Raw genomic sequence first — 13,325 nt, 5'->3', positions numbered from 1 at the left:
CTCCTTCTTTAAAAAAAAAAAAAAAAAAAAGAAATTTTGTTTAGTTTGCTGCTGTACCCTCAATGTCTTGAACAGGGTCTGGTATATAAATAGTTGTTTGATTAATTGATTAATTATGTAGCATTGAAGGCCCTGTGCTAAGAACTTTATGCATTATCTATAATTTGGATTCTTGTTTCACAGATGAGGAGACTATAGGTCAGAAAAATTGAAGAATTTTGATTTGGGAGGCTGAGGCAGGAGGATTCCGAGTTTGAGACCAGCCTCAGCAACTTAGCAAAACTTAAGCAAAAGTAAAAAAATAAAGAAAGAGCTGGGGATTAGGTCAGTGGTAAAGCACCCCTGGGTTCAATCTCCAGTACCAAAATAATATTAATAATAAAGTTGAAGAATTTGCCCAAAGTCACACTCAAAAAGACTAAAATATTGCAAAGGACAGTGCTCAGAAAAGAGGAAGCCTTACTCATTGCTGTGGAGAGCTTATTGACACAAAGCCATTTCTTAATTCTCTCTTAGGATGGTGACAGGCTGCCCCTCTGCATCTAGAACTCAGGCTGCTGCCAAAACTGAGATGTACTTTCCTTTCAGACAAAGAAGGTCTGTTTCACAGAGGACAGCTCAGCTGGGGAACCTGTGGTCAAAGAGCACCTGGTAGAAGGACCAGCTTGGGCTTTGTGAGCCTCCTGCCTGTGCTTCCCTTTGCAGGATCAGTGAGGGAATGGGGTAATTCAGATGTGGAGCTTACTCAGCAGCCTAGTGGTTGCACACCCCTCCCCCAGCCCTGGTTCTCAAAAGCTTCCAGCTTAGAGGAAAAATGGAACAGAAGTGCAGGGAGATGTTTTAGTTCAAACTCCAATTAGGAGGAAAGTTTAGGTTAAGAATCTCACACACACACACACACACACACACACACACACACACTCACAGCCCATTGAGTTAAAAGGCTCAGATGGGTCTTATAGAACACAAAATGGCTTGGTTATTGATTTCCAAAATGTTTTGTTCAGGCTTTGCTCTGATCAATAGCTAAGCTCACATTCAACACTGGCACACATGGGTTGTGGGACAGGCACAACCTACAGTGTCAGCACTGCTTGTTATCTTGCATGACTTTGGGCAGGAATTTTTAGCCCATTTGCTTCCATTTCCTCATCTATAAAAATGGGACTAAAAGGGTACCTTTATAATAATATAAATGATGAATAAATTTATACTCTGTGAGATACTAATTACTGACTAATCTTGTCCCCATTCCTCCCATTAACCCAAAGCTAAGAGGCTAGCTGGAAGTCATCTAGCAAATGAGGGAAGAGCTAGAAACCCTACTTCTAAGGCCCAGCCATTCCTAGTTCTGGATGCTCTGCCCTTCAAATACTGAGGCCATCACAAACTCCCTGAGCTGTACTGACATGTCATTAGTTCAACAAATATTTATTGAAGGTCTGCTGTATGTCAGACACTGCTCTAAGCTGAGCATACAATTGTAAATAAAAGACAGACAAGGTCACTGCATTCGGGAGCCTACATTTTTTTTACAGTGCTGATGCTGGGGACTGAACCCAATGCTTACACATGCTAGGCTGTACCAGTGAGATATGCCCCCAGCACAGGAACCCACATTATAGTGGGAGAAAACAACAAATAAATTAGTGTATGGGGCTAAAGGTGTAGCTTGGAGTTAGAGCACTTGCCTAACCTATGAGGCCCTGGGTTCAAACCTCAGTATCATGGGAAAAAAAAAAAGTTTTAGATTTATTTACCCATTCATTTTTTTGGTACTGGGGATGCTTTGCCATTGAGGCCCCCAGCTCTTCTTAAAAAAATTTTTTTTGAGGCAGAGTCTCCCTACATTGCTTAGGGTCTAAGTTGCTGAGACCCCTACGTCAGCCTCCCATCACTGGGATTACACACGTCCGTGCCACTGCACCCAGCTTAAGATATGTTTTTATACAGTATAAAGGAAGTGGGTGACACATCCTAAGTGTACGGAACATGAACCTTTATGTTGTATTCTAAGGTGCTGACAGCAGTTGTGCAGGGTGAAGAAGTGAGATGCTGGATGCTGTCTTCTGACTTACCTGGGTATTCCTGGCTCGCCTGAACTTGATCTTACATCAATCTTTCTACCCCTTCTTCCTCATCACTAAAACAATAATGGTCATTAAAGTTGTTATGAATATTAATAATATAACTTTCTCAGTGTATTGTATTGTATTCAGGTAGATTAAGCTGGCCCTGGAAGGAAATGTAACATTGTACTGTTTTCTGAAAGTGGGCATCTGGTAGGAACATTGATGAAAAGCTCTTTGCTTGGGAGCAATTTGAACTGATAATATTCTTTCCATGAAGCATATTTTCAGCAGAGAAATATTCTTGCGAATTGCTGTTGCATATGATTTAGTAGTAATCTCCAAAGTTGGGCGGAGAAATATTAGGACTTATTTCTCATGTAACTTTTTAATTTCCATTTTTATCTTAAAATTATAACGTGGGTACAGGTGTACAAGTATATAAACACATGGAGAAGTACGTGTGACCAAAATTTCTGATGGGGGCTGTAGTTGGCTCAGTGGTAGAGAACTTGCCTAGCACATGTGAGGCACTGACTTTGACCCTCAGCACCACATAAAAATGAATAAATAAAATAAAGGTATAAAAAAAGAAAAAAAATCTCATGGGTTTGCAGTGAGAAAGGGTTAAAGGTAGGCCAATTAAACTCAGCCTTCATTTTACTTGCCCACCATGAACTAAGGTGTGTATTCACCTCAGTTAACTTGGTGCCACTATGCTAATCAATAGTAGAGTGAAAGAAAGAACCCAGTTTAATCCCAAATTACAGTTCTTTCAGTTTCTGGGGGAAAAAGGGAAGGGGAAACTAAATGCATGTTGCAAGATAGGTAGCAACTTTCAGATGGGTCATATCAAGTTCTCAGCCTGAAAAACATGCATGAGATAAGGACATCTCTGTACTGCTTCAAAGTCACTCACTCTCCAAGAAGGAAACCTATTTGGTGCCATCTCCTTTCCTCATACATGGTGAAGTGTTTCTATTTCACATCACACTGCAGTTTTTTGTTTTTGCAGTGCTGGGGGTTGAATGTGCTAGGCAAAGGCAAGTATTTTGCTTCTGAGCACCACCCCAGCCCTTTGTGTCCTTCCACTCTCAAGTGCACGCACACATACACACACACACTCCCTATCACCACACTCTGGCTCCTTTCAAATCACTCACTTCACCTCTACAGAGGTGACACAATCTGTAACAAAAAACTGAAGCAGCAAAATGTTGAAAATAAAAATAAAGCGGACTTTATTTAGAAGATAAAGGTGGTGGTATCAGTTTTGGTTAATAAAGTTGGGCTCAAGTGTTTTAACAGGTCTTTAATGCCATCACACAGACTGGCATGCCAAGGGCATTCTGAATGCCAATTACAGATTGAAGTTGTTTCAAAAACCAAGATGCTATCAAAAGCTGATGGAGTTTGGATTTCTCTTAAAGTCAGACTAACACACTTCTTAAATAGTAAGAGTAAATAGTTGCTTGGTTCTGAAAGTTTAAAACACTACACTGAGCAATTCCCCTCCCTTTCTCCACAAGTCCCTAGGGCAATATTACAGTTGCCTCTGACAGCTAAAATTTCCACATTTCAAGAGGGGGGCTGAGGGGAACAGGGAAAAATGAAAAGCAAAATTAAATGTAATTGGTATAGGCAGCTGCCACTTGTGGCAAACCAAAGTCTAGTCCGATGCCCATTTTCTTCACATTTGCACTGACATCTTCCCAAGCAGACGGTAACTACATTCTTAAAGGAATGTGCCAAGACTAGGGTGGGGGAAGGCCCAGACAGTGATTGGACAGAATGCATTTGCATCCAGTTGCCTTAGGTGGTACAACTGATTAAAGAAAATACCCAGACTATGGAAAATCCACTTGCCAAAGGTATCTAGGAAAGAGGAGGATTAAATACATAACCAGTGCAGAATAACTACAAGGCACCAAGACCACAATCCAACCAGCCCATTTCCTCCTCTCCAACACTGAATGGATCTGGGAGAAAGCATTAATAACAGCACTTATCAACTGGTTCCCTGGAACAAAACACACGGAAGGTTTTGTTTTCATTATGGTTCTTGGTGTACTTTATTCTCCTGCTGTCTAGCTAAGCAACCCACACAGGACAGAAATGGGTAGCACTGAGGAATGATCAGATTATTTTTTCTTTCTTTCCCCAATATTCCTGCCCCTCCCTAAGCCCTGACCCAACCCTACCTAGTATCAGGAATGGTTAGTATATCATTTTCCCTCACTCAAGAAACAACTAAAATGGAAACAAGGCATTAAGAGGACCAGGCCCTCTTCTCAATAGGCTTAGGAGCTGGTGTGAGTTCTCTATTCACAATGGAGCGTCTCTCCTTCAAACACCTGGATTTTTTTTTTTTTTTTTTGTACACTGGTTCATAGATCGGCACTTGACTTTGAACCTGGCACCAAAAGGCACAATATCTGATACCCTGTACAAGAGCTATTAGAGATGCTGCCATATGGATGGGCAAAACCGAGCCAATCCCACTTATGAATGGAAGGCTGGATCAGGGAAGGGAAGATGAAAGGAAGAGATGGGAAAAAACATAAGCCCATGCTTTTTACAGGATGAAAATGAAAGTGGGTCTTGCTTTTTAATCCTTAAACTACTAGGAAGCAATTTAAAAACCTTCCTTGCTTTTTTTTTTTTTGAAAGCCGCATACTCAAATGCCAGCAAAAACTCCCTAGTATCTGCAAAAACCAAAAGCTCACCAACATCCCTTCTTATTGCTGAAAGTCTAAAATTCAGGATGCCCTGTTCCCTTGTAAAAGGGAAAATGATTCTGGTTTATGGTAATCACAGCACATTACACTTGAAAAACAAAACAAAAAACTAAAATGTGTGAACAGGGGAGTGTTTGACACCATTTTATTAATCTTCAAACTTCAGTGGAAAAATATAACCATTTTCAAGTGCCACTTTCATCATGAGTTCTGCTGTGTGTGTGTCTATACATACATATAGACACACACACTTTTGTTTTGTTGGTTAGTTGGTTTTTAAGTGCAGCAAGAGACCAATACCGCATTGGAGTCAATCAAATAAAAGAGAACAGAAGGCCAAGCAGTTTCCAAATGGTTATTTTATCAGATTGTTTAAACATTAAATTTATCCTCATTTGCAATCCAAAATAGTTACCTGAAGTCTGCTGTTGTGTATGTTTGTATGTGTGTGCGCGCATGTGTGTTTACTTTTATTGGTTATTTGTCTTCTAAACTCTTTGGCACAATTCTCTGGGGGCGTTCAGACTGCCACGATACAAGTCAGGAGAGAGCTTTTCTTTTGTGCTGCCAATTTCAAGCATTTAAATTTTGGTCTGGGTTGTGGCTTTTTTGTCTTTTAAGTCTGCATTCTTTATTTATAACAATTAACAATTTGTACTTTTATTTTTCTATATCCTCTAACTTCAGAGTTTTATTTTTCTCCCCCCTCCCCCCTTCTACATTCACAGTTGAACCATATTATTAGGAAAGGCGCCTTGATGAAAAGATCAGGATAGGAGCTCTGACCATTCGTCAGTGTTTTCCCTAAAATAATTAAAAAAAAAAAAAAAAAAAAAAAAAAAAAAAAAAAAAACCAACAAAACAAAACCTAAAGAGCGTCTTTCCTTTTTTTTTTCTCTTTTTTTTTTTACATGTCTTGTGCTGCATCAGTAGACAGAACTTCGGTTAGTTTTATGAAATGCAACATCTAACCCCTTGTTTTCTGGGAAAAAGAAACTGCAATGACTTGAAGTTGAGAATGTGGATACCGCCTCACTCACACACACTCATTCTCAGACTGTAAAAATCCCTCACCCTCCTTCTAGCCTGCGCGTGTACAATACCGTGTGGCAAAGGTACAGCGAAGGTGGGCTTGAGACCCAGGCTCCATCTTTCTCCTCAGTAGCAAAGGCCAGGCTGCCTTTTACAACAAAGCACCACAGCTGAACCCAGTCCCTCTTCCTCTCCCAAACCAGTCATTCCACTCGGCACTGCCAAAAGACAGAAAAGCTAGTTCTAGCCTCCCCTGGGAAGAGACAGCTTTTTTTGTAAGCAAGTAAATCCGTCGTTTCTCTCTTTTCCAAGATGGCTGATGTTATGGTTTTCTACGAAGTCAGTGCTTACTTAGCTCACTAACAGCGCTGCTGTTGGCGGCTGCGGCTGCTGCTGTGGCAGGATTTTCAATGTGGTGTGTTTTCAAGCCTCACTCACTCATCCTCTCATTCCCAAACATTCAGCATCCGTGCACACTCCTCACTTCCGGGTTTTTCAAAAGATTGGAGATTTCCAGTGGGGGTCTCAGGTTATCATCCCAATGGTAACAGATCTAAAAACAGATGGAAGGAAAAGATCAATCCTAGGATCACATATGCTCAATAAAGCCTAAATATCTCCAATTCCCACAACCAAGTGCTCATAGGCTGAATGGATTTGTCAACTTCAAGAATGAATAATTTTCCTTCTCTTCCTATGTGCCACCTACCTGCTCTCATGATCACATCCATCAGGGGTAGATGGGAAAATAAAATAAAAAACTAAAAATAGCCCTCCTCCCCTTTTTTACTAAGACTTACTAAGTTGCAGAAAGCAAACAAACAAACCTATGTTCCAAAGCAGGGTTCTCAAAGGATATCTTCTATGGAGTTTGGCAATGTCTTAAAATACTTGTCTAGCAGACACAAGGCCCTGGGTCTGATCTGCAGCATTGGGGGCGAGAGGGAATGGGGAAGGGTGTAGAAAAGAGAATTATGGGAGAATGCCTCTATCAATAGTTTTATTAGGGTCCAAATGTTTTGGGAATTTTTCGTTGTAAAAGTTCTGTTCTAACCAGGTGTTGTGGCATATGCCTATAATCCCAGAGACTCAGGAGTCCGAGACAGGAGGAAGGCACATTTAAGGCTAACCTCAGCAAATTATTGAGGTTTTTAGTGAGAACCTGTCTCAAAATAAAAACAAAAAGGAACTATGGATGAAGCTCAGTGGTAAAGTGTCTCTGGATTAAATTTCCAGAGCCCCCAAAACAAAACCACAAAAAAGTTCTGTTGGCAGGCAGGGCAGTGCATGCCTGTAATTCCAGTGACTCACAAGGTTACGGCAGGAAGATGGCAAGTTCAAAGCCAGCCTCAGCAACTTAGTGAGACCCTGTCTCAAACTAAAAAATAAAAAAGGCAGGGAATATAGCTCAGTGATAAAATGCCCCTGGGTTCTATTCTCCAGCACCATAATCAATCAAATATCTGGCTCAAGAAAAATGAGAGTGGGCTGGGGATGTGGCTCAAGCAGTAGCGCGTTCGCCTGGCATGCGTGCGGCCCCTGTTCGATCCTCAGCACCACATACAAACAAAGGTGTTGTGTCTGCCAAAAACTAAAAAAAAAAAAAAAAAAAAAAATCAAAATTCTCTCTATTAAAAAAAAAGAAAAATGAGACTGCCTGACTTTTCCCCTAGTACAAGGATGAGGAACAAAGGTTCCTATATGAGAAGCGAGTACCAATAAGATACCAGCACCTGCCACTATAGCCTAAATGTACCTCCTCCTAAGAAACCTGAAGAAAGAAAAGTGGTGACCCAATCTTACCAAGCTTGGTTCTTCAGTTTTCTCAGTTCTTTTGTGGCCCATGTAGCAAGGGTTTTTGCTTTGTTAGTCTTCGATCTCCGGCCTTCAGTTAACAGTTCATGGATCATTGGCCTAGCTTCTACTAATTTCAGTACATCTTTCCCAAATGCTGTACATAAGTCCCTGTGTAGAATAAACCCACTTGTGAATGAACTCCAGGAACCATGTTTTGAACCTGTCAAACCACTGCTGAGCATTCATCTACTTTTTAAAACTAGAAGAGCTTTTAGATGTAAATTAGGATAATTTGTCCAAGGTTAAACAGCTAAATTCACTGTAAAAATCAGAAATAGAATCCAGATCTTTGGGCTTAAAACCAATGCTCTCTTAACAATGCATCAGAAACCCTCAAAGGATATTAAACAGAAGTATTGACCAGAGCTCTGGAGGGTCTGAAATGGATTATCACTTATGAATACCCCAAAAGAGATACTATGAGCTTACTATCTCCTTGATGGTAGAGTATTGGTTCTGGGTTCAATCCCCAACATCACAACAAACTAATTCCTGAATCTCCTCTGAGAAGTGGATTATTACTATCTATTAGTCTTTCAAGATTCGTTCCTACATGTTTCTCATTTTGCATGAGAATACTTAGCTATTGGAAGCAGGTATAACTCACCCTATCAGTCCAGCAGCACAGGCTACTACTCCATCTGTATGATCCTCATCCCCAGCAATGTGGTCAATGAAAGACAGAATAAATTCTACTCTGGGTTGTACCAGCATCACATCAGCTATAAAAGAAAAGAGAAGGTGTGATGAAGTTGCCCTTAATTTGGCAGGACCACACCTTTTCCAAAGTTTCCAGCTATTCTACCCATATCAGGTTTGAGCTGGATAACCAGCTGCAGAGTAGTACCAAATTATTCCTCCTAAATGAGGATGTCATTTTTCAAATCAACAGATGAAACAAATAATAATCAGATACAATGTACAAGGAACAAATGGAACTTTTTCTTCTGAACCTTGAATGTCAAAAGAGGTAAAGTACAAATATCTCCCCCAATAGTAATATGGGGGTAGTCATGTATCAACCATTCATGGGTGGTCAGAAAGCAACCAGCAGAGATAGCTCATCTGGCTTTGCAATCTGGTGGGTGGACTTAAGGAGCTGGGTTGTATACTCAACGGTGTACGTTCTCCTGATCTCCTTTTAATCCCTGGACGATTCCAGTATAGGCTTCCAAGCAGCCTTCTCTTAGTTCATTCAGATAATCCACCATGTCGTAGTCGGACTGGAAGAGACAGAGAATAAAACGTCCATCACACCAATTACATGTATTTTTTGTGGTACTGGAGATTGAACCTAGGGATATTCTACCACTAAGCTATATCCCTATCCCTTTTTCATTTTGAGACAGGTTCTTATTAAGTTGCCCAAGCTGGCCTTGAATTTCAGTCTTTCTGGCTCACCTCTCCAGTCACTGGGATTACAGATGTGTGCCACCACATCCAACCACTGATCACCTTTAATGGTATGTTTGTAAATAGTCCTCCCCTCCACTTAGAGCTGGACTTAATGATTAGCAGGACAGCTTCAAGCTTACCTTGTCCACTTGGGCTTGGGAGGCCTGCTGAAGAGTATTCAATACAACCTCTAGGTATTTTTTAAATTCTCCACCAATAGCAAGGGCAATATCACCAAACACAGACAGAATCTGCGGCTTCACAGACCTGTGGACATTCTCATTCTGATTTAAAAAAAAAAAAAAAAAAGTCAATTAACTAACATAAAAATTTGATCCAGAGACTCAAGAAGAATCTTTGGACATATACAAAAGTTAAATGATTACTGCTGGATAAAGAAATTTTTTTTTACAATATCGTTTAGTTATCAATGGATCCTTATTTATTTATATGTAGTGCTGAGAATCAAACCCAGTGCCTCACATATGCTAGGCAAGCTCTAAAACTGCACCACAACCCCAGCCCACAAGAAATTGTTTTTCCTTTATACTTTACTGTCCTTTTTTTATACAAGTAGAGTACACATTCCTTTAATTAACTTTGTAGATTCTAAAATCATCTGAAAGAAAATAATTCCCTTCTCCCATAAGCTCACAGTGCTATGGGAACTTACAGCTTCCTATTGTGGTCTTAATGCTTAAATTTCTTGCCAACTTTATTTTATTCAAAGAGTGGTTGTTCATATGTGTAGACACTCACCCCCAAGTTCTCCAGCAGAAGCTGCATTACCTCATCACAGAAAGGTAAGATGTTGGATTGCAGGGCACGGCACAAATCTCCCACTAGGCCCACAGCTGCCAAACAAACCTGAAAAGAATCAAGGAAATAATTTCCCAAAAAGAAAAGGTGGCCTATATGGGTAAGGCAGGACCTAGAATCAAAGACCACCTCCCCCCCACAACAGCTGAGATTAGTTAATTTTAACAACCAATATGGCAAGAAGTAATTAGAAGTATTAGAGATACCATTAATAAAAATTCCCAGAACAATCAAACAAAACCACAAGAAGCTTTGCTCTCTCTTTTTTTTTTTGGGGGGGGGGTGCTGGGAATTGAACCTAGGGCCTTGTGCATGCAAGGCAAGCACTCTACCAACTGAGCTATATCCCCAGCCCTCCCCCTCTATTTTATTATTTTTTAGTTGTAGTTGGTCACAATACCTTTATTTTATTAATTTTTATGTGGTGCTGAAAAATCTAACCCAGGGCCTCACACGTGCTAGGTGAGCACTCTACCAATGAGCCACAACCCCAGCCCCTAGGTTTGCTTTTTAAAGGTACTTATGGGGTAACTTTATAAGCTGCCCTTGTATTCATACTGTACAGCCACAGTCATTCATTGTGCAGTCCTTTATTGGGTAGATCCAATATCCTTTTTTTTTTGGTACTAGGGATTGAACTCAGGGGCAATCAACCACTGAGCCATATCCCCAAACTTATTTTGTATTTTATATAGACACAGGGTCTCACTGAGTTGCTTAGCATCTCGCTTTTGCTGAGGCTGGCTTTGAACTCAAGATCCTCCTGCCTCGGGCTGAGCCGTTGGGATTACAGACATGTGCCACCATGCCCAGCCCAATATCCCTTTTTAAACAGACTATTTCTAGTTCAAACAATGCAAAAAGGAAAACTACTTAGATCATAGGAACCTGATCTTTTCTGTACTTCAATGGCTAACAGGTATGAGAATATGATTATATTTTGAGGGCTGGGGATACAGTTCAATGGTACACAGTATCTGCCTTGCATGTGTGAAGACCTGGGTTTAATTCCCAGTACAACAAAAGCCATAATAAATGAATGAATGAATGAATAAATAGACAGATAGATAAATAAATAAATATTAGGGTTAGGGCTGAGTGGTGGAGCACTTGATCAGCCTATGTGGGGCACTGGGTTCTGGGTTCGATCCTTAGCACTGCATACAAAAATAAATAAGGCAGCGCCATGCTGTCCATCTACAACTAAAAAAAAAAAAAAAAAAAAAGAAAATTTGAAAAGCTTATCCTACCTGGTACTCAGCATAATTCTTCAATCCAATACCCAGGAAGGGTTTAAAGGCCTCCATGTACTTGAGGAATTCACCACCCAACACTGAAACAAAATAGATATTAGCAAATGATAGCAACACAGGATATCAGGTGAGCAAAATAACCATCCTAGGGCTGGGGATGTGGCTCAAGCGGTAGCACGCTCGCCTGGCATGCGTGCAGCCCAGGTTCGATCCTCAGCACCACATACAGACAAAGATGTTGTGTCCACCAAATACTAAAAAATAAATATTAAAATTAAAAAAAAAAAAAAAAAAAAAAACCATCCTAGCTCTCCCAAAATTGTATGCAATCCTCAACCAGTTGGTGGAATGTGTTAATTACTGTTTCCATCTCACATAAACCAAGTTCATAACTAATAGGGGGGCTTAATTCTTATATCCCAGAGACAGTACCAACTTTACACAGAATGGGATTTTACTTTTGCTAAAACATGAAGTGGCAGGATCTTAAGGAACTTCAAGGTAAATTATGAATTGACTGAGCCAGTAATACTGCTTCTTTCCCCACCTCCCCTCATCTGATTATATGTCCTCTCTAGAGGTCAGCTTCAAACCAGAGTTCCTAGGCAATCCCATCAAGGGCTTAACAAGCCAGAGCCAGGAAAAGTAGCACAGAGCTTCAGATTCAAAACACCACTTCAGGAGCCAAAATTAACTTCCTTGCCCTTCTCAGGTAGTCACATGTGGCCAAACCAGCTGGACACAGGCTCTTTATGCCAGCAGTAGGACTGGTCCTCAGGAGAGTGGTCCTCAAGAAATGGCCTCAGTAATATACTTATAGAAGTATGCCAGATTTCTGAAGTGCTCTTTTATGTGCTTTTAATGGCCCTTCAAAGAATTTTAAGTCAGATATGGCTTGCCCAGAGCAATTTTGCAGTCAGACATGTAACAATCAGAAAAATCAATTAATTCCTAAAACTCACTCAATGTTTCATTATATCCCACACCTGAGTCCAAAGCATTAAAACTGGAACCAGGAGGTATCACATGACAGTAATGAAACTAGAAACTTTTACTTCCTCTACCCTTGATAGGAGTCAATAAAGCAAGTGGACTTTCAAGGCAAGAAGTAATCTCACGAGTATGAGATAGGGAATAATTTCCTCTGAAAAAGGTTACCAATCTTGACTCCCTGTTGCAAACTGGCTCCCCACTGACTTCAAGATTGCCAAGGCAGTTATATAATTTATACTTAGGTTCAATCTATGAACTGAGTGAGTCAGTCCACAGTAAAAGAACTATGTCTTTTTTTTTTTTTAGCAAAATTTCAGAGATATTAAAACTTCTGCTTTCTGAAGTCATTCCCCAACAGATTAGTGCTCACTTACCTTCCACCAGCGTGCTAACTGCCATCAGGGCATCCTCCTGGACTCCCCCAGAGCCAGCTGTGCTTTGGAACATCCTTAACAGGGAGGCCATGACCACATCAGATATCTGCAAAGCATCTTGATGTTGCACTTTCCGGAGAACATTCTGTGAACAAACGAGAATTCAGGACCTATTAATAATTCCAAACCTTTCTATCAGAACATTATATCTTTTCTTTTTTAAATTAGGTAAGACCCCCTCTTAAGTTTTAGAAAGGCTAATTTTTTTTTCTTTGCTCAAGAACTTTGACACTGCAGGGGCTGGGGCTCAAGCAGTAGCGTTCGATCCTCAGCACCACATACAAAGATGTTGTGTCTGCTGAAAACTAAAAAAAATAAATTAAAAAATTAAAAAAAAAAGATTACAGATCAGGGCTGAGAATATAGCTGTCAGTAGAGTGCTTATTTAAAAAAAAAAGAACTTTGACACTGCAAATCATCTGCAATGCTACATTCATTTTAATAACTCTTATTTTTCAGTTCACAAAAAACATGATAGACCCTCCATGGGGCAAAAGTAAACTGTGCTTCATTTATGCTGGCCTGACAAACCCCTATCAGTAGTCTCCCTATTCTAGTCTTACTGGAACGACAGTTAAAATAAAAAGCGGTGGGGATATGGTTAGTGGTTAATCACCCCTGGGCTGAACCCCAGTACCAATAATCAATCAATTAATTAATTTAAAAAATCATGTTGTTTTAGGAGTTCCTATTTACAAAACAAAAAGCAATGCTTCCTATATTCCAACATACTT

At 40.2% G+C, this 13,325-nt stretch overlaps 1 protein-coding gene across 2 annotated transcripts in view; it reads right to left on the bottom strand.

Annotated features, from left to right (window-relative positions):
* Window positions 1-3,286: 3,286 nt before the first annotated feature.
* The window catches only part of Kpnb1 (karyopherin subunit beta 1), a 31,902-nt gene continuing 21,863 nt past the window's right edge, over window positions 3,287-13,325 (bottom strand). Inside the window, exons 15-23 of one of the 2 annotated variants that reach the window (XR_005726345.2) lie at window positions 12,532-12,676; window positions 11,162-11,244; window positions 9,852-9,959; window positions 9,233-9,376; window positions 8,815-8,920; window positions 8,305-8,419; window positions 7,644-7,805; window positions 6,668-6,763; window positions 3,287-6,393 (exon numbers count right to left, since the gene is read on the bottom strand). Coding sequence is in view for 1 of the 2 variants with exons in the window: in XM_005321746.4 (XP_005321803.1) it covers window position 6,393; window positions 7,644-7,805; window positions 8,305-8,419; window positions 8,815-8,920; window positions 9,233-9,376; window positions 9,852-9,959; window positions 11,162-11,244; window positions 12,532-12,676 (864 nt within the window). In the remaining variant the exon portion in view is untranslated. The remainder of the gene's footprint in view (window positions 6,394-6,667; window positions 6,764-7,643; window positions 7,806-8,304; window positions 8,420-8,814; window positions 8,921-9,232; window positions 9,377-9,851; window positions 9,960-11,161; window positions 11,245-12,531; window positions 12,677-13,325) is intronic. The other variant, XM_005321746.4, reaches the window with a different exon arrangement.

The sequence above is a fragment of the Ictidomys tridecemlineatus genome, chromosome 3, assembly GCF_052094955.1.
Source record: "Ictidomys tridecemlineatus isolate mIctTri1 chromosome 3, mIctTri1.hap1, whole genome shotgun sequence".
NCBI lineage: Eukaryota > Metazoa > Chordata > Mammalia > Rodentia > Sciuridae > Ictidomys > Ictidomys tridecemlineatus.
This window is presented reverse-complemented; position numbering and strand designations above follow the sequence as displayed.